Here is an 18,597-nt window from a genome sequence, read left to right as displayed (position 1 = left end):
AAGTCTTTAAAATAGACACCCTCTGCACAAAGCAGGCCTCTGGAAACACATGTCTGACCGCTGCCAAGTGTAATTCAATTAAAATCCAAGAAGCAGCAGTAGCAACAAACAAAAGGACGCTTTCTCTTCAGAAAATCATAAAATCAGCTGGAGGTCCAGTAGGCCTGAGGGGGTCTGCTCTGCTCTCTGTGGTCATGGGTCCACCCAGGCTCTGCTGGGGCGTGACAGGGGCCCCCAGGCCCAGGCTTGAGTTAGCCCCTAGGTCAGTGTGGCCCTGGGCACCCTCCCGTCCCGCTGCACGGTAGCAACCCCACCTACAAGTGAACTTGTCACCAGCTCTTTCTTCCCAGAAGGTGGGAGAGACCAGCAGAAGAGGCCTGGATCACCAGGGTTTGGAACCCAAAGAAGAAATTCAGCAAATAGCACTGCATTTCCCCCATAGGACCTTTCAGCTACTGTGCTTTATGACTCTGAAAGGTTGGTGGCATTCCCACTATTATACTCCCCAGTCTTCCTTTCCAGTCCCAACCAGCCCTGCATCTTGTGGGTCTGGGATTCTACAGAAACACTGGGGCCAGCGGGTCCCTGAGGTCTACCGGCTCCTACACGTCATGGATTCTCAGCACTCTGTCATCCATCCTGCATCCTCCAGATCTCTACTTAGGAAATAATCTGTCGCTGAAGCCTTCTGAAGCACACTTTAGCCCATTTGTCTCTCTTGTGGTTAATGTTGTCCATTTTGAATGAAAGGTTTGGTCCATTGTGGAGGGAAATGTAGGTGACAAAGAGGTGTGTGTGTGGGGGGGCGACTTCCAGGCTCCTTCTATCTGGCTCCCCGACACCCTGCTTTCCAAGCAGGACAGACCTCATGGGAACAGCCTGTTTCTCAGGGTGAGAAGTCAAGCACCTGAGGGTTGTGAGCGAGTGGCAGAGACGGGGGTGGGGTGGGCCCTGGAATTTCTTACGCCACCTCCCACAGCTGCCAGCCCTTGGAGAACATATATAAGTCGAGGTTGTCCAGAGAAACAGAATTGATAGGGTGTGAGTAGGTGAGAGGGAGAGGAGGGAGGGAGGTGTAAGGAATAGTGACCGTGGGATCCGGCAAATCTGAAACCTGGATGGCAGGCTGGGACCCCAGGAAGAGCTGCCGCCACCACCTCCCCCCAGTCTAAAAGCAGCACCCCTGCCCCCAATCTTTCCTCTCAAGGTCTTCAACTGATTGGACAAGGCCCACACACACTGTGGAAGGTCACCTGCTTTACTCAAGGTTGACTGATTTAATGCTGCTGCTGTGTGTGTTAGTTGCTCAGCTGTGCCCTACTCTTTGTGACCCCATGGATTGTAGCCCACCAGGCTCCTCTGTCCACAGGATTCTCCAGGCAAGAATACTGGAGTGGGGAGCCATTCCCTTCTCCAGGGGATCTTCCCAACCTAGGGATCCAACCTGGGTCTCCTAAACTGCAGGCAGGTTCTTTACCATCTGAGCCACCAGGAAAGCCTGACTTAATACTAATCTCATCTAAAGAATAGCTTTGCAGCAACATCTAGACTCACATTTCACCAGAAACTGGGTACCATGACCTCACCAAGATGGCACATAAAATCAAACACTCCCTCACACTGAGAGTCTTTACCACTTTACTTTTAATTTTCTTTGTATTTTGGCATGTGAGACGGTTCCCCAACCAGGGGTTGAACCCAGGTCTCCACAGTGAAGGCCCCAAATCCTAACCACTAGGCCACTAGGGAACCCATAGGGTCTTTACCACTTTCAATCTCTAGGTCAGAGGCAAGGCCCCGGGCACAGCTTCCAAGAACCCAGGTAAGCAGAGACGAGTCACACGGGACGGGAGGTCCAGCTCGAATCCAGCTCACACCCAGGTGCGGGGTGGGGGCGGGGGGGAATTGCAGGGAGAGGAGGAAAAGGCCCTCCAGGCTCCTGGCTGAGGGTGAGCCCTGCCCATTTCCCCAAGGCCTTTTCCCAGGGCAGTCGGGAAGGCAGGAGTGGACCAAGGAAGGAGCTCTGGCCGGTGGACTCTTCCCCACCCCGCTCCTCCTTGGGGCCTCACTGCCCCACAAGTGGAAGAACCTGGGGCCACAACCAGCAGTATCAGTGTGTCCCAAGAGACTGCAGGGCGAGGGGAGTGTCCCTGGGGAGGGAGCGGCTCTGCCCGTCTCCGGGAGTCACGGAGTCTGTCCTCATTTTCCAAGGACTCTGGGAGGGTGCAGGTGGAGGTGGGTGGAGTGAAAGGGCCCAAGCCACAGGCCCATGAAGGCCCAGAGCTTCCTCCCAGCGTCTCAGGCTCCCTCCCCTACCAGCGTCCCTGGGTTCTGCCCACAGGTTCTCCTCAGTGGCCGAACTCCCTCCAGAGCAGGGCCCATGCGCCACACACCTGCTCTCACGTCCCCAGCCAGCTGCCCCTGCTCCTCTGGGTTTCCCGGCCAGCTGCCACCAGTCTTCCAAAAGCTGTTTCTCTAATTCCACCCCATTGCCCCCTCTCCTATTCCACGCCATCCCCCACCTCCCAGAGCCCCGTACCCCTCCGAAGGCCCCCACGTCTGAGCCCTGGCCCATGGACCATCCTCCCACTGAGACACGTCACAGCACAAATACCTTTATCAAGCTCCCCGTGCCTGACCGGCCGATTCTCAGCCAGCAGGCGATTTCTGGAGACGTGAGAATTCTCACAACGGGTAACTTGGAACCTTCCATGTCTGTTTCCATCTCTGAGAACCTTCCCCTCCCGATGGTCCCTAGGCTGGCAGCTGCTTGGAAACCCCGTGGGAGTTTTTACCCCGAAACTCCACAACTCCAGGAGAAAATGGGGATGAGGTCTGCAACTGAGAATGACAGGAAATCCAGAAGACAGGCTTATCCCAGGAAAACTCAGCTGAAGGGAGTTATTTTATCTGGAGAGGTGGATGGAGGTTATTTACAGAAAACGGGGAGAATCCAGAATGCATGCATGCTAAGTCACTTTAGTTGTGTCTGACTCTTTGTGACCCCATGGACTGCAGCCCGCCAGGCTCCTCTGTCCAGGGGATTCTCCAGGCAAGGATACTGGAGTAGGTTGCCATTTCCTTTTCCACAGAGACAGGGATGTAAACAGTCTGGGAAGCTGGAGGGGAATTCCTGGGTCCCCAGGACATGGGTGGGGAGTGGAGATGATGGGAGCTTAGCAAGGAAGGAGTTTTGAAGGTCCCTGTGCTCCTAAGTCCTATGAGCCTGACTCCAGACTCACTGAAGGTGTCTTTGACTCTGTTTGACACCCATGGGAGAGGCATGAGTGTTGGGCTGGAAGAAGGTGAATTGCTTCAGCTTCCCAATTAAGGAGGAAGGGGACAATCGCCCAGCTCAGAAGCAGAAATTATCCCATTGTGGCTGGCATTGCACTGCTGCCTGCTTCAGGTGACACGGGAAGGCGGTGCCTGAGAGGCCACATGGGAGAAGGGCTGAGCCTCCTGACGGACTTCAGCCGATAGACTGAACTTCTGCACGCCTTCACCAAGCGGCTAAGTACAGCTGTGCAGGGTGTGCACTGCACAAGGGTGTCTGGGTGGGGTTGAATTTGCTGAGCTTTGACTGTGTCTCTGCCAACCAGACAGGTGTCTCCTACTTCTCACAAAGGCACTGTGTGGGCCTGGGGTGGCCTTACATCTCCCTGGAGGCAACTGAGGGGATGAGGCATCCTTGGGCCCTCTGCACTCCTCACTGAATGGCCTTCATACCTCCAGTCCTTGGCTGCCAGGAGCAGGAGTGTGGCCACACTCCATGGAGGGGCAGTGAGCTCATGAAACACGCCCCTTACAAGGACCACTCTCTCTTCAGGCTGGGTTCTGCTCTCCTCTTCCTCCAATATTCATCTTGGCCACCACGATCTCAACATCTTATTTTAACAAACAAGCCACTGAAAAATGTACCAGTTAGGTCTTCCCTGGTGGCTCAGCGGTAAAGAATCCACCTGCCAATGCAGGAGGTGTGGGTTTGATCCCTGATTTGGGAAGAGCCCACATGTCAGACAGCAACTAAGCCCGTGCGCCATAACTACTGGGCCTGTGCTCTAGAGCCCGGGAGCTGCAACTACTGAAGGCCACGTGCCCTAGAGCCCGTGCTCTGCAACAAGAGAAGCCATTGCAATGAGAAGCCCAAGCACCGCAACTAGAGAGTAGCCCCCATTCTCTGCAACTAGAGAAAAGTCCATGTAGCAACAAAGACCCAGTGTAGTCAAATATAAATAAATAAAAGAAAAAGTGCCACTTGGAGAATGTTCTGGGGGACAGATGGGGGCCAAGGGCATGAGAAGGGGGTGTGGGCAGGAGAGGCTTAGGCCTGAGTACCAGGGCCACTGGGAGGGGCTGTTAGGGCAGGTGAGACAAAGCCCCACCTAGGAGCTGGTCCGTCTGGGAGTCCTGCGGGAGGAGAGGTTTGTGCCCGTACGTGGGGAGCAGTCCTAGCTCTTGCACAAACTGGGGACAAGGGAGTGACATCAGAGCATGACGGGGACTCTGGCTCACGTGTGAATGAACGTCCATCTTGATGCCACAGGAGCCTGGTAGAAGCTGTGAGGTGGTCGGGAACCTCAGTGGTCACCTCAGCCACACGGCCTCTCACTGTGCTGGTGGGCAAACTGAAGCCAGAGAAGGGGAAGGGGCTGGCGAGTGAGGGTCTATGCTGGGACCAGGGCCAAGGGACCCTTGTCCCCAGAGAAGGCCACTACAACTTGCAGCCCTTTCTCGAGGCCCCACTGAGCACATGCTGGCTTGTGCCAGCATTATAGATCCTCATAATCTGTCCATGAGGTGGGGGAACAATTTTACTTCTGTTTCTCCTGCCTCCCGGGGCCTAGAGCAGTGCCTGGAGGGGCAGGCACTGGACTGTAAAATAGACGAATCTCTTCGAGGTCTTATTTTGGCTCATCTGTATTTTCTCATTTTTGAACAATTGTCTTGTTCAGTTGCTCAGTCGTGTCCGACTTTGTGACCCCATGGACTGCAGCACTCCAGGCTTCCCTGTCCTTCACCAACTCCCAGAGTTTGCTCTAACTCATGTCCATTGAGTCAATGATGCCATCCCATCTCATGCTGTCGTCCCCTTTTCCTCCTGTCTTCAATCTTCCCCCGCATCAGGGTCTTTTCCAATGGGTTGGCTCTTCACATCAGGTGGCCAAATTATTGAAGTTTCAGCTTCAGCATCAGTCCTTCCAATGAATATTCAGGGTTGATGTCCTATAGGATTGACTGATTTGATCTCCCTGCAGTCCAAGGGACGCTCAAGAGTCTTCTCCAGCACCACAGTTCAAAAGCAGCATTGTTCAAAACAATGATGATGCACTGTTGTTTTTAAAAAAGAAAAGCTACCATTTCTTACTTTAAGTGAGATCCTGTCGACCTCATAGGACTATTTAAAGAGCTAAATAAACAGGAGAAAATGCTTTATGGACTGGGAAGCAGGACACGGGCAGGAGGGATGTCCCTAGAGCTTCCCCCACTCAAGGCGCTGGCCGCTACCAGACCAGACAACGAAATGACCCCTACTCCTTCCTGTTCTCACGGTCCCTGGCTGCCTTCCTGCCATGAAGGCTATGGGGTGGGGGCAGCCCTGGGAAGCTGACCAAGATGAGCTGAACAACAGAGATGCAAAGTCTGCTTCTCACCCAGGGAAAGGGAGAGACACAGAGAGGAGACGGTGGGAGGGGGAGCGGGAGAGGCTGAGAAAAACTGGGAGGCAGAGGACAGCGTGGCTGGGGGCACGGCCCTCAGGCCCGACGCGAGGCCACCCTGCAGGTGAACACTGCCCTTCTCCACTCCTGCCTGACTCCTTGTCTATACTGGTGAAGATGAAGTTAGAAACATCGAAATGCCACATCGCCTGAACAGCAGCCGTCGGCAGAACTCCATATGGCTGCAGCAGCCAGGAGTCTGAGCTAATAAAAGTTGAAAAAAAAAAAAAAAAAAAGAAGAAGGCTGGGAAATGCTCCCAGAGAGCCACGTGGGCGCTGCTTGGGCCAGCGAGTGGGGTGGGGAGGACAGCCAGGCACCGTGAAGGCCAGCCCCCACCCCTGCCTGGCCAGCCAAGGTTACTGTGCTCATTAGGACAACCACCTCTTCCAGGGGCAGTGATGCAGCCTGCCATTTTTGACCACTGCCCCCATCCCCAATCCCTGTTTCTCCTAATGAGAGTGGATAGGACACAGCTAATGGGCCAGGGTAGGGAGGTGGATGGCAGGCTGAGACCCCCACTTTGGGGAGGGGATCTCCTCGGATGTGGACCCCACCCCTCAGGCATCCTGATGGGGAAGCCAGACCAAGACCTGGGTCACCTGGATAACTCTCTTGCAGGTGGCTTCTGCCTGCAGGAGGTGAGGGGGGGTGTTTTGGGGGGTGCAGGGGGAGCCCAAAGGAGGTCTCTCCCCACCAGATCTGCAGTCAGGACAGCTGGCCCAGCCTCAGGCCCTGGCATCACGCCTGGCCACACAGAGGTGGCCTCATCCCTGGCCTTGGAAACCAGCAGAGCAGGCCTTGGCCTGGGGCTCCCCCTGCCTCGGCATCACTGGAAATGCCCAGCCTGGCCAGAGAGCAGCAGGGCTTAGAGAGGGAGGAAGCTTTCTCTCTGCAGATGGAATCAACATGATTCAGCACAAGGAGCCTGGAGGCCGGGCCCTCCCGCCAGGCTCCGCTCCCTGCTGCCACCTCAGCGGAGGCCCCAGACGGCACCTGCCACGGGGTCCCCATGGTGCCCATGGAGGCCGGGCACCATGCCACTCCTCTCTCCAAGAACACCACTGCCTGGCGGGCTGCCAGGAACAGCCAAGCCCTGTGGACAGGGCTCCCGGGAATCCAACCAAACGAAAGCAAACTCGCCAGATCTCTCGACCGCACCCGCGGGCCTGGCAAGTAAGCCCTGGGGTGCGCAGCCCAGACCCAAGGGCTTGCTGGGGACACACCAAGACTGCGTGTCCCTGGCGCACGACCAACTGCAGCTCGCCACAACCTGCGGGTGTCAACCGCCTGCCAGGGACAGAGGTGGCGGTGGGGGTCCCCACTCTCAGGAAGTGTGGTACTTAGTCTAACAAAATGGACAGTGGGAAAAACGACGTACATACGGACGATTAAATCCACACAGCCTAACCGGCAACTGAATCTCAGAGTCCATGGGCTGACATGGCCCAGGAGGGTGGCCTTGGAAATGTAAGGAGCATTCCATGGAAATGAGGACGTGGATCCCAGGTGGAGAAGAACAAGATCAAGGCTAAGGGTGGGGAACTCCCTGCTTGTTCTGGGGGTTGTCAGATGAAAAAGGCAACCTCTTGCTCATCTTTCTGCTGACCCTCTGGGTCCCCAGGGAGACTTATCCAGACCCCTGGGGCAGCCAGCACCCTAGGTTCCTGGGGGCTCTATTCTGCATTGCTGGGGTGGCTCATGTTCCCAGGTGTAGCGTAAAGCCAGCCCAGTCACCCTGGTCACGTGGCCTGAGCCATACCGTCAGGATAACCCTAGAACCGCCCTACCCAACAAGGCTGCACCGTATAAACCAACCCAATCAGATCCTTTTACGGAAAAGCTGGGAGATAGGCCACTTTGGCCTGGTGTGTGCTGGGGGAGCTGAGCCCCTACTCTGGTGCTCCACGAGGTTGGGAGATGACTGAGTCCGGGACCTGGGGACTCAGAGCAACCCCTGTACCCAAGAGATGACCCCCGCCTCCTCCATGGGCTGGCACTAGCCCTCTCTCCATGACTAATGGGTCCTTCTTCCCAGGGCACCTTGACGACTGCAAGTCTGAGCCGAAGACTTAGGAAGCGACACCTGGAGAAGGGGGAGGTCTGGGGGAGGGGAGCGGAGCAGCCTCTTTCATCCACAATTAGCTTCTTTCACCCCCCAACTCCCTGAGCACTGCCCCACACTGCTTCTGAACTTTCAGTGAGTTCTGGCCCAGACTGAGCCCTAGTCAGGCAGACAGAATCTAAAACTTCCTGGGCCCAGTCTGAGAAAGGGGACCGAGACCCTGCCGGCAGCCCGGCCAGACCCCAAACAGATTCTCTTGTTCCCTGTCGTTGTTGCCGTGAGAACGAGTTTAGGTTTGCAGAGCCGAGGCAGTCTCACACAGTTTGTAGCATCTGCTCTGCTCAGTACCTCGGACACCCTCAGGAAAACGAGGAACACAACTCAGAGGTTATCAGCTGGGTCCCAAGTGGGAGCAGACTGAGGACTGGATCGCAAGCTGCCCGAGCTGACCCTTGGCCCCAGGCTCTTCTCTAGATGGCACGGCTCCTCAAGGGAAGGGGACTCCCCTTGGCTCCTTCCCTCAGCAGGCAGCTTCCTGGGAGCCTGCTTCCCTCCCCGCTGCACAGCTCAGCATCCTAAACACCAAGGAGGCCTCCCCATACTGCTCGGGCAAGGGACACACAGGGACAGGCTCCCCCAAATCTAAGACCAGAGAGACTCCTAGATTCAGAAGCAGAGGCACCGGCAGCCACAATCCTTCAGCCCACCACGACTGTCACACATGGTCCCCAGGCCCCTGTTTCCACATCCTGAGCCTGTAGCAAGTCACACGGTGGGAAAGGGGAGGTCCCAAACGGGGATGTATTCTGAACCTGGGTCTGTGAACCCTCCAACATCCTTGCAGGACTGTGAATGGTGGCGCATTGTTCTGGGAAGTGTGTGGAGAGATCGTTCAGGGCCACAAAGAGCTCACGGCCCATAGGCCCTCCCACGGGGCTCTGGGCACCACACACACGGACAAACACAGGAGAAGGTGAGGATGACCGTGACCGCGAATGTCTGGGCTCCCGTCCCCTCTGCCTGTTTCCCTGTTCACCGATGCCCACCCTTGTGCTCTGTGGGGCAGGAACAGTGTCCCAGCATGACCAAGCCTTGAGTTCTGCACACCCACCTCTGCCTCCTGTTACTGATGCACCCCTGCTGGTCCGACCCTAGGGAGCCCTGGGTGTTTCCTGTCTCTCAGTGACTGCTCATTCGCTTTCTGAACATCACCACCCCCGGACTAGAGGAGGAAACTGGAAAGGAAAACAAGATTTGGGGAAAGAGCCACTTCTGTGCACAGCACAGATGCAGCTCCTCATCCCTCCAAACAGCCTCAGGGTCCTAGAAAACCACCTCTTGTTTCCCACGGACATTTGGACACTGGGGCTCCCATCCCATGCTGCCCAGAGCCCCCAGCCACTCCCTGGAGGGGCCCTGATCTGCACCTTAAGCAGGCCCATCGCCGGCTCTGCAGAGCCCACAGGCCTCAACCAGAGGCCACGAGAGCCCAGGACGTGCCTGGAGCAGGAGAGCAAGTTATTCTGCTGTTTTTGCAGCAAAGGGGAAGCCTGGCTGACCTCCTCTGACCCCCATCAGCCATGCCACTGTGTCAGGACAGAAGAGTGTCAGGACACCAACGAGACACCATCTGTCAGGAAATGCTCCCTGTCTCAGGGACGCTGTGGGTGACACAGACAGTATTAGTCGCTCAGTCGTGTCCCGTCTCTGTGACTCTATGGACTGAGGCCTCCGTCCATGGAATTCTCCAGGCAAGAATATTGGAGTGGGTAGCCATTCCCTTCTCCAGGAGATCTTCCCGACCCAGGGATGGAACCCAGGTCTCCCGCATTGCAGGTGGATTCTTTACTGTCTGAGCCACCAGGGAAGCCTGTGGGGGACACAAGGATGTGTCTACTCTCCAAAAACCGGGGGAAGCTCAGGTTCTCCAGGATGTGGAAACACTCTCGTCCTGCAGGCCCCACCTGACGACTGGCCCTGACTGGCCCTCGAGAACACAGGCTGCACTCTGCTTTTTAAGCCCCAGGAGGGCTTGCCTCAACCCCCACCGTCAGCCCCGCCACGGTACTGTACCCTCTGCAGCACCCACCCCAGTGCCGGGAGACAGCATATGATCAGAGCAGCATCTCACCGTCTGGTTGTAAATGGATATGATGGTCTGGAAAACCCATTATTCTGATAGAAAACAAAACAGTTTCCACAGAGGCCATACCCTGGCTTTCAGTTCTTGAAAGACAAAGAAAACACACACCACTAAAAAGTTAGTAGGTGTGGAACGTCATCCTTCTCTGAAGATTCAGTTCAGAGGTGGCACCTGGGGAAACAGAGGCATCTCAGGTTGTCTTCTGGATGCAGTTTGGGAAAGCGGAGGGGAGAGCAGAAACCCCAGGCTTCCCAAGCCCCCAGGCCTCTGACTCCATCTCCCTGTGTGCACACACCTTGGGAACACACACTCCAGGGTGACCACATACCAGATACATAGGGGGCTAGGGGGGTGCTACAGACCCAGGAGGGATGAGGGTCTGTCTGATTGATTTCCGAAGCTCCCCCCAGGAAGGCTCTCTGACAGCCTCTTTCAACAGTGATGGGAGAACTTCAGACAGACCACCTCAGAGCCCCTTGCCCATCCCCTCTGGACTCCACCACTGAGCCAGAATATGGGGCTCCCCGCAAAGCTCGGCCAAGACAACCCCTAGGGATGCAGGAGGGGCGCCTTCCTGCCTCTCTCCCACTGGACAGAATCCACGGAAGGGATGAAAAGTGAAGAAGGAAAACAAGCCCAAGAGAAGTCGACAGCAACGGCCCCAGGGAGACCCAAAGCAGAGGGGACCCGCCAGAGGTGCCAAGGCAGTCCCTAACCAGGGGGATCAGGCTGGGGGCAGGGCGCAGACAGACTCGGAAGGCCCTGCGGCCAGCCGGTCCCACGGGAACCGGGTCAGCTCCCCCACCCCACCGCTCAGCTCCAGGCTGAGCGCCGGTCAAAGTTAGTCAGGGGAGAGAAGACCTGTCTCCCACCTAAACCCCTTCTCACCCAGGGTGCCTCCCGGCGAGCGAAGCACCTGGGGGCTGGTCTCACCAGTCCCAGAGCTGTGCCCTTGGACTCCCCCTGGGGAAGCTGACAACTGCGCATTCCTTGAGGACCCTTGATGGGAGAGACTGCCAGTGGGTAGAGGGGAAGAGAAGCACCTTGGCACAGGCAGGCGTCCCCTCCCGCCCACCGCCCCAGGCCAGCCTCCTCCCCTGCCTGCAGAGAAGAGAAGCGGGGACATTATTCCAACAGGTCCCCCTCGGCCGGGCCTCCCCGGGCAGCCTTCCTCCGCCCTGCCCTGAGGCCTCAAATTCAGGGGCAGCGCCGAGGCACCTGCGGCTAGACCGGGCCGGGTCCCCGCGAGAGGGGGCCCGGGCGGTGCCCCTGGCGCCCCGGGGCCTCCTCGGCAGGGGCGGGGCGCCCCCGCGGCCCCTCCCGGCGCTCACCTGGCGCAGGTGCTGCAGCAGCGTCCCCGCCTCCTCCCGCCGGCCCTGGCGCACCATCCGCAGCAGCTCCTGGACCATGCCGACGCGCCGGTGGTAGGGGGGCAGCCCCGCGCCCGCGCCCGCGCGCCCCGCCTTGTCCCCGGCGCGCAGCAGCAGCGACGCCCAGAAGTCGGGCCGCTCGCGCCGGGGGCCGGGCGCCGCGCCGGGGCCGGCTCGCTCCGCCAGGCTGCCCTTGGTCTGCCGGGTGCCCATGCCGCCGCCGCCGCCGCCGCCGCCGCCGCCGCGCTCTCCGCGTCCCCGCCGCCGCCCGCCCGCCCCTCGGCCGCCCGGCGCGCGCCTCCCGGGCGCAACTTTGGGGGAACTGTTGCGCGCGGGCGGGAGGGCGGGCGGGGGCGCCGGCCGCGCTCCTCCTCCGCGCTCCCCGGGCGCGCTCCCCCGGCGCTCGCCGCCCGCCGGCCCCGCCCCGGCCCGGCAGCCCCGCCCCCGGCCCCGCCAACGCGCGCCTCCGGGCCTGGCGCGCCCCCTCCTCGCCTCCCCGCCCCTTGGCTCCGCTCGCCCGCCCTGCGCCCCCTCCCGGTCCTCACCACGTTCCCCAGATGCTACACGATCGCGCGTGGATAAGACCCACGGAGCGGACGGGGGGCATGCACCCGGCGACATGCTGAAAGTTTGCAGAATCGAGGCGGAGCGGAGCTGGGGTCTCAGCCCCAGAGTCGGGTTTCTCAAAGTGGGCGCCGCGGAGCATCCGCGCCCAAGTCGTCTGAGGGCTTGTTGAGAAGGGCCGACTCCCAGTCTTGCCCCAGACCCGCTCAGTGAGAATCTCTGCCGTGGGGCTTGGCGATCTGCATTTTTAGCCTCTTGGCTGATTCTGATGGACACTCCTTTGAGACTCGGCGAGTGAGGGCCGGTGGTGGTGCAGAAACCACGTGCAAGGCTGTGTTAGGTAGAGTCCGTAGCCTGCATCAGTCCAGTCTCAAAGGGGCTGGACCGTCCAGGGGCAAAGAAGAGTCCTTTTCTCTTGTTTTTGCTAGCACACCTCCGGAGAAGGGTCCTGAGGGTACACCCCATGCAAAGCAGCAGGAGCATGCCTGCAACTAGGCCCGACTGCGTGTCCCTACCTGGGACACCCCCCAACCTGGCCAGACCAACCCTCCCGTCCTTAGTGCACCAGATCACCCCCTGGCTCAGACGATGCTTGGAACGCCCAGGGCAGCTCTGCCAGAGAGAAGGCCCAGGCACCTGGGGACCTTCCCCAGTCGGACCATGGACCACCGGAGGGCTGGGGTGACTGCCCTGGTCTCAGGTTGGGCTGCAGGAGGAGCAGCAGTCATGTCTCTTGCCTCTGACCGAGGGCCTGGGTGCTGCTTTGGGACAGCGCGGGCTGTGGGGCAGGAGAGCTGGAGTCTGCCGTGTCCTGAGCCTGGAGCATCCGGGAGGTCTCTTCTGTGTGGGATGAGAACACTGTGCCGCGAATTGGGAGAGTTAAGATGCGGGGGGTGTGTCAGAAACTCCGAGAGGATACACATGTCCCACAGAGGACGTTCCTTCTCCCACTCTGTGAGTGACTGCTGGGTCAACCCCCAGTCCCTGGGGGATGGCCCTGTGTGCCCCTCATTGGCTTGCTCTCCCTTTGGATGTCTGGCTCCTGAATGCCCAGCTCTGCTGGCAGAGAGCACTCAGTCTTCCTGAAGGCTGGCTTCACAGGGCTGGGTGACACCTTCCAAATTCATCCCCACCAGGACCCCAGCTGGGAGACACTTCAGTGCCTCTTATCTCTAACCTGCAGGATCACAGGCAAGGTGGCCACCAGGAAACCTGCTGACCTGGCCCCTTCCCAGGGATGGTGGGCTCCCCCCACCTGGAGGCACACTGCAGCTGGAGTTGGCACGTTGACTGGCAGGAGGGCGTGGGGCTGGGACACCACCATCTTGGTGGAGGGAAGCCCAGGCGACTCTGAGAGTGGGGTCTACTCTCTAGTTGCGGTACTCGGGCTCCCGCATGGGCTTGGTTGCTCCGTGGCATGTGGGATCGTCCCAGCTCAGGGATGGAACCGTGTCTCCTGCACTGGCAGGTGGATTCTTTACCACTGAGCCACCAAGGAAGCCCTCTTCCATCTGTTTAGAAAGAAAACTTGTATTTGCTCCCATCTCTCCATCACCAAGGCCCCATCTCTCTTCTTTCCTTTTGAGCCAAGTTTCTTGGAACTGCCTAGTATTTACGTCCATTCATTTCTCACACACTGTCTCTTGCCAGTGACCCAGTTGCTAAATTCAGTGGCCACTTTCAGTATTCCTTGACTCTTAAGCAGCATCTGATCCCGTTCCCTACACTGTTTCGAAGAAACTGCACTCCCTTGGCCTATGGGGATACTGCTTTCCTCCAGGGATGCCCTCTGGGGGCTTCCTGTGTTAGCTGAGTCCTTTCCTCCTCGCTGCCACCTGGGTGCAGGCAAAGACCCTTGCCTTATTTATCCTCATGGCTTCACGCGACATGCACACACTGATGACTCTAAGTCTTGCTTTCCAATTCACAGGCTGATAAGTTAACCTGTCACTGATCCTCGCATGCCAATGGAAGAGGTGACACTCCTGGATCAGAGATGTACGGCTTTCTACTCAGGCCCACGTAGTGTGAACATCAGCCTATTTGCATCGGCTGCCTGGCCTCCAAGTCTCACGGGGATGCTGCACCTGTCGCGGGTTTACACCACCAAGGGTGGAGGACACCCGGCTGGAGAAGCCTGGAGGGAACAAACGCAGCGCTGAGAAGTGATCCGGGTGTAAGGCGGCCGGGGGTTCTGCCTTCTTGGCACACAGGGCGAGATGGGAAGGAGTAAGGCAGGCCCTCACTCCTGAAGAAGGAGTGTCTCTTCCGCCAGCGGGCGCTTCATACTCCACAAACGAGCACATCTCTCTTCCAGGCCTCCTCCCCAACCTGCCCTCCGCGGGCTCTGCTTCCTGTGAGCAGCCGGAAACCCTGGAGCCGCTGTGCGCTCCGGTCTCGGAACACCTGCGTCTGGTGAGTCCTGGTGAAGATGCCCAGGGGGTGGCGCTCCTTTGTGCGTGTTGACTGCGGGCTCCATCTCGGGCTGTGTCTGGTACGGTGCGCTTTCATCCTTTTAAACAGCTGTGAGGTCAGTCTTACTTCTGCCCTGAGTTCACAGCTGAGCATATGGACTCTGGGACATGTTAGTGACGGGCCAAGCAGGGATTCACACTCAGGTCTGTCTGACCTGAAAGCCCAGCTACGAATGTGACTTGAAACATGGATCCTTGCTGGACACACATTGTCGTCGTTTTCACCCCAGTCATTACATCACAACAGCCTTCTTTTTAACTTCTTTCTAACTAAAGAGGAAACAGTTACACACCACACACACACACACACACACACACACACACACACACACACACAGAGGATTCAGTGACTTATATACCTTTCCATCCAAACTACTCAGCATGGGACTTCCCAGGTGGCACAGTGGATAAGAATTCACCTGCCAATGCAAAGGACATGGGTTCGATCCTGGTCTGGGAAGATGCCACATGCCACAAAGCAACTAAGCAGGTGTGCCACAACTACTGAGTCCATGCTGTAACAAGGGAATCCCCCACGGTGAGAAGCCCGTGCACCGAGATGAAGAGTAGCCCTCACTTGTTGCAATCAGAAAGCCCTCATGCAGCAACAGAGACCCAGTTCAAATTTAAAAAATTTTAAAAAACAAAACAAAAATTAAAAAACAAAACAAAACAAAAAACTACTCAACATGCATTGCTGCCCCCACATGCGATGCTGTCATCATCCTGTGTTACTTACTCCAGTCCCGAGATGCTGTCTCCTGTGGCTTTGCACACACTGCAGTATCTTCCTTCACCTCCTTAACAGGTAATGAGTATCCCTTAAGACTTGGTTTAGGTGTCCCCTCCCTCAGGAAGCCTTCCCTCAATGCCTCCCGCGTCATCCTCCATGTGACTGCAATACCCTGTGACTATGACCGTGTATCTCGTTTGTACTGTTCGTTGGCAGGCGCTCTTCTGCCTGGAGCATCCCCCCTCTTCCCTTCATTGCTCAGCTCCTCTTCTTCCCTTGCCTCCCACCAGCCGGATAGGTGTCCATCTCATGTTTCTCCAAGTCTGACTACTTGAGCTCAATGCTGCTGTCCTGGCCTGGGATCTCCTCAAGGGCTGGTTGTCTACTGGTGGCCAGAAGGAGGAGCTCAGCATAAATTTGCTGAGTGAAAAGTGTGTGGACCCCCGTGCATGGCGGGCACTCAGGAACCAGAGCACTAAGATGCCAGTGGGGCATGTTAACATGGAAGCTACAGGTGACCTTCAGGAAACCTGTCTGCAGAGAATCAAGGTAAGAAAGTTGAAAAGTGCTGATGAAGCTCCTTCTTTCAAGAGACTTGGTTGTGACTTGGCTCGTGGCTGGTTGACTTGGGGCAGTTCCTTCTTGGTGGTGGTTTGTTATGAGTGAAATGGAGCATTTATTTAGAGGGAACCCAGGAATCTATCCTTTTGGTTGTTCTCTTTTATTTAAGCATCTAATTTTGGTAACTTGAGATGCATTGGACTTTTCTCACCATCAAACCAGGAATTACAAAATTCTCATCATGATTTTTCTTTGAACATTCACTTCAGTTTTTTCTATGGTAAGATTTGAAGTTAAAATTAAAGATCTTTCAGATTATATAAATGTTTAAGTAAACACATCTAATTCATGGATCAAATACTAAATATTTTTATCTGCAATGTCAAGCTCTTATTGCTGCAGTGCATTTTACACTAATAATATTGAAGCCTTTTCTTAATAATCATGCAAAAATGTTTTGATAGTCCTTTTTAGAGCAGAAGAAATTGATGTTTAAAAAAAAAACAAAAAAAACAGAGTTTGGCTAGTGCTTCCTTGAGAGTCAGAATTCAAACCCAGGTCTGCACTGCTTTAGAGAACATGCTGTTGTTCAGTTGCCAAGTCATGTCTGACTCTTTGCGACCCCCTGGACTGCAGCACACCAGGCCTCCCTGTCCCTCACCATCTCCTGGAATTCCCCCAAGTTCATTTCCATTGACTTGGTGGTACCTTCCAACCATCTCATCCTCTGTCGCCTTCTCCTTAGAGAATATAGATGGTCAATATAATTAAAAATTTTTATTTGAAAATGTTATGCTGGTGCTGTTTGTCCTTGAATGTAGGGAGAGGAGTTGGCCAGGAAGAGCACAGGAGAGGAAGCACACCTAAGCCACGTCCTACCCAGTGGTGGGAGGTGGCCTAGGATGTCTCTGGAGGGATGAGTCTCAGACCAGCCTCAGGGAGACTCTGGCACAGATTTGGGAAAGGAGGAAGAAAGACATAATTAGTTTGCAAAGAGAAGAAAAGCTGGGGACGTAACTACCTGCCAAAATGCCTGGAAGGCGGGGCAGGGGCTTGTGGAGAGAGAGGCAGTAAGACCACCCCTGGGGGGAAGGAAAGGGCAGCTGGAGGCGAGCCCAGGCAGGACGGGCATGACCAGAGCCCTCTGCAGGTGGGAGACAGAAGCTTGGTGCAGCATCATGCTTCCATGAAGTTTTGCTCCAGCAGCTCAAAAATCAGGGCCTGGAAGTGAGGGATTAGACCTGCTGGTGCTGGGTTTCCTTGGGGGCAAACTGGGCGACTGTAGTTTTTTTGCTTCCAGTCTTTCCTGGAAGCAAAGACCCGTGGAGTACTATCAGGGATGGAGGTGATGCCAGGACCCAGGGATGGGACACAATGTACGTCCTCCAGCAGTTCTCAAACTGGAGCAGGCATCAGAGTCCCCAGGAGGGCTCGTCAAGGGACAGACCGCCGAGCACCACCCTCAGAGTTTCTGACTCAGTAAAGAAACTGGGACCAGCCGCCTTTGTAATGAGTTTACAGGGATCCCATGTTGCCAGGCAGCTCTGCCCGGGGACCGCACTTTGAGAAGAGCCAGAAGAGCTGGGTGTGGGGAGGAAGCAATCAGGAGTTTTTCTCTCCTAAGGTCTTGACAAGTCTGCCAAGGCCAGACTACTCCTGTGCTCAGAGGAGTTGAGGGCGTCCCTGAAGAGCTGGCCCCGAGAGAACACGGAAGGCATGTGCACTCAGGATGCAGGGGCCCTATCTCTTAGCCCACTTTCCTCTCAAAGGAAGACTCTTCCCCCTTGCAGGATGCTGCCAGTGCATTCCTCTGTCAGCAGCGCATTCCTCTGTGAATTCCCACACATGCTGAGGTCTTCAGGGCCCCTGAATGCTGCTGTGTGCTGGGGGTGAACGTGAACCCCTACGTTTCAATCCCCAATTGCAAGCAGACCACCGGTGACATACCCAGCATGGGACCAGCTCTCATTAGGAAGCTCGAAATCCCAGGATAATTGACCCAGGCCTTTGCTGGCAAGAACACTCTCAGATTGTCAGCAAGGCAAGTGAGAGAAGTGACCTGGGAGGGAGAAGGGCTGGCTGCATCAGGAGAATGAGCACCCAGGGCTCCACCAAGTTCCAACGCTTGCCTTGCAGATGGAGCTCCAGGAGGACACATCCTGAAATCCATCCACTCAGGGCCTCTGAGAACCATGTACAAGGCTGACTGCACACTTTCCTTCTACTTCCCTAATTGTTTCTCCATTTCTCCATGCATGGCTTGCTTTAATTTGGTTATTTAGTTATGTAACAAGCACCCACGAGCTCACCATCGAAAACAAAACCAAACCAAACCAGGCCCATGGCAATAAGTGACATTTCATCCCTGTATGCCATCACCTGACCCCCTTTCTCTTTATATTATTTTAACGTTCCTCTGCATAATGGAGAAATCAAACACATTCAAAGCTAGAGAGACTAGTGAGTTCACATGTCCTCCTTGTTCTCCTTTAACTTCTCAAAACACGCCCACTCTTATTTTACCCATTTTCTCTGTTTCCACGTAATTTAGGTAGCTGTATTGCATTTATTGCCTGGAAAATACCATGGACCGAGGAGCCTGGTAGGCTGCAGTTCATGGGGTCGCTAAGAGTCAGACACGACTGAGCGACTTCACTTTCATTTTTCACTTTCATGCATTGGAGAAGGAAATGGCAACCCACTCCACTGTTCTTGCCTGGAGAATCCCAGGGTCGGCGGAGCCTGGTGGGCTGCCGTCTATGGGGTCGCACAGTGGGGTCGCACAGAGTCAGACACGACTGAAGTGACTTAGCATTGCATTTATATAAGCGATAAAGTGTTAGTCACCCAGTCACGGTTGATTCTTTGTGACCCCATGGACTGTAGCCTGCCAGGTTCCTCTGTCCACGGAATTTTCCAGGCAAGAATACTGGAGTGGGTAACCATTCCCTTCTCCAGGAGATCCTCCT

At 56.1% G+C, this 18,597-nt stretch overlaps 1 protein-coding gene and 1 long non-coding RNA gene across 2 annotated transcripts in view; one reads left to right on the top strand and one right to left on the bottom strand.

Annotated features, from left to right (window-relative positions):
- LRRC75A (leucine rich repeat containing 75A) overlaps nucleotides 1-11,509 on the bottom strand; it is a 33,760-nt gene extending 22,251 nt beyond the window's left edge. Inside the window, exon 1 of the mRNA XM_061143549.1 lies at nucleotides 11,258-11,509. Within this exon, the coding sequence (XP_060999532.1) occupies nucleotides 11,258-11,509 (252 nt within the window). The remainder of the gene's footprint in view (nucleotides 1-11,257) is intronic.
- Nucleotides 11,510-11,896: 387 nt separating this feature from the next.
- Nucleotides 11,897-16,102, top strand: LOC133056002 (uncharacterized). Its single transcript, XR_009692721.1, has 3 exons — nucleotides 11,897-14,036; nucleotides 14,178-14,275; nucleotides 15,358-16,102. It is a non-coding gene; the product is annotated as an uncharacterized LOC133056002 (long non-coding RNA).
- Nucleotides 16,103-18,597: the final 2,495 nt, after the last annotated feature.

This window comes from Dama dama, chromosome 5 (assembly GCF_033118175.1).
Source record: "Dama dama isolate Ldn47 chromosome 5, ASM3311817v1, whole genome shotgun sequence".
NCBI lineage: Eukaryota > Metazoa > Chordata > Mammalia > Artiodactyla > Cervidae > Dama > Dama dama.
This window is presented reverse-complemented; position numbering and strand designations above follow the sequence as displayed.